The 1636-nt window shown below is 52.5% G+C and overlaps 1 protein-coding gene across 1 annotated transcript in view; it reads left to right on the forward strand.

Annotated features, from left to right (window-relative positions):
* Positions 1-1636, forward strand: part of MAP2K3 (mitogen-activated protein kinase kinase 3) — an 18076-nt gene that overhangs the window by 5157 nt on the left and 11283 nt on the right. Inside the window, exon 3 of the mRNA XM_005420327.2 lies at positions 88-157. Coding sequence (XP_005420384.1) covers positions 88-157 — 70 coding nt within the window. The remainder of the gene's footprint in view (positions 1-87; positions 158-1636) is intronic.

Genomic DNA, 1636 nt, shown 5'->3' on the forward strand with positions numbered 1-1636 from the left:
CTGCCTAATGGCTGCTGGGAAAAGGGTGCTTGAAGGAAAAAAGCAAAAATCCATTTGCTCGCCTCACGTGTGCATCTTCTCTTGCAGTGAAAGGCAAGAAGAAACGGGACCTGAGGATAACATGTGTCCCCATCAAACCACCCGTGGCCAACACCACGTAAGGATCTCTGCTGCTTAGAGCTTCTCCAGAGCTGCATTTGGCACTTCCTCACAGGGAATGGCCTGTGAAGGGTTCCCAAAATCAGCATAGTTGTTCTTTTCTCTGAAGCTGGGGCTCGTAGGGGATGAGGAGGAATTGCACACGTGTGTGCAGACACGTGCACAGTGTGTGTTGCTCTGGGAGGTGCCTGTTTGATAGGAAATGTCCTAAAGACAAAGACTCAGAATCCTCTGGGGTGCTCTCCCCAGTCTTTCTGCCATGGCTCTGCCAATGCCAAAGGGCAAAGATGTGGTAGAGAGAGTAAATCTGCCTGAGGGAACAATTTTCATGCAGGGGAAGAGAAGTAGTGGTAGCTGGACCACAAGAGAAACCAGAGGCACAAAGGCTGGGGAGTGTTTTACACGACCTGAGTATCAGGTTTAGTTTGAGTTGTTTGCAGCTCCTTACCCTGCTAAAAGGAGGACACAGACATCTTGAACTGTTGTGCTGTTTGGGGCCAGTGCCCAGCAGTATCTCAGGGCACTGGAATTTCTTCCTGCCCTGTTTGCTTTGAGCTGCTGATGCTTTTTGTGCCATGGGGGAGAGCCCAGGGTAGCAGTGCTTGGTTTGACAAAGAGCAGACTGCTAAAATTCCACTTCCATGGTGCTCTTCCAAAACACTTTGGACTGCATCACCACTGCTGAGCCTTGTTTGCCCCAGAAACCTCTTCTAGAGAACTCCAGCAGAGCAGTGAAGTCCCCAAAAGGGAAATACTGCTGCTGAAAACCCCAGGTAGAAAGGGGGAGGCAGGGGAGCTCCCCCATTGATGCTGTGCAGCCTCACACAGCCCTGCCCTGCCTGTGACAACCATCTCCTTCCCCCACGGGCACATCTGCCTCTGCTCCTGCCAGGGTTTCAATTTCCCCTGGAGAAGGCCTCATGCTGGAGTCTGCAGGGCTTTGCATGCCCAGAGGCTGGTGCAAGCTGCCCACTGCTCCTTTTCTCCCTGCTTTTCAAGCTGCAGTGCAAATATTTGCACAGCGCAAGGCTTTTGCTCAGAGCCCAAAGTACTTCCTTGAAGCTGCAGGCTGCTCTGATGGGAATTGAGACTGAACCAGTTGGGCAATCTCTGCTCTTTAGATGCTCCCAGGGGATGGGGAGAGCCCAGAAGTGAGAGGCACAAGGGGCAGAGCACTCATGGTGGCTCTAAAAGTACCGTGCTGCCCGGAATGGGAAGTGGGCAGCAATAAGAAAAAAAGCCATAAAGCACAACTTTCACCTGCCTGGTGTTGTGCAAAGGGTGACACCAAAGTGCTGCCTGCTCTGCCTGCCTGGAACAGGCAGCAGAGTGTACACAAATGACTCACAGGGGAGGAATTACCTGTTGTTCCCTCGCGTGCGTTTCGGGCTACGTGGCTGTGCTGGTACAACACCTGCCTGTCAAAACATGACAGCTGAGCTGCTCTGCCACAGCAACAGCTCATCTCAGCTCCTCA

This window comes from Geospiza fortis, unplaced genomic scaffold (genome assembly GCF_000277835.1).
Source record: "Geospiza fortis unplaced genomic scaffold, GeoFor_1.0 scaffold237, whole genome shotgun sequence".
NCBI lineage: Eukaryota > Metazoa > Chordata > Aves > Passeriformes > Thraupidae > Geospiza > Geospiza fortis.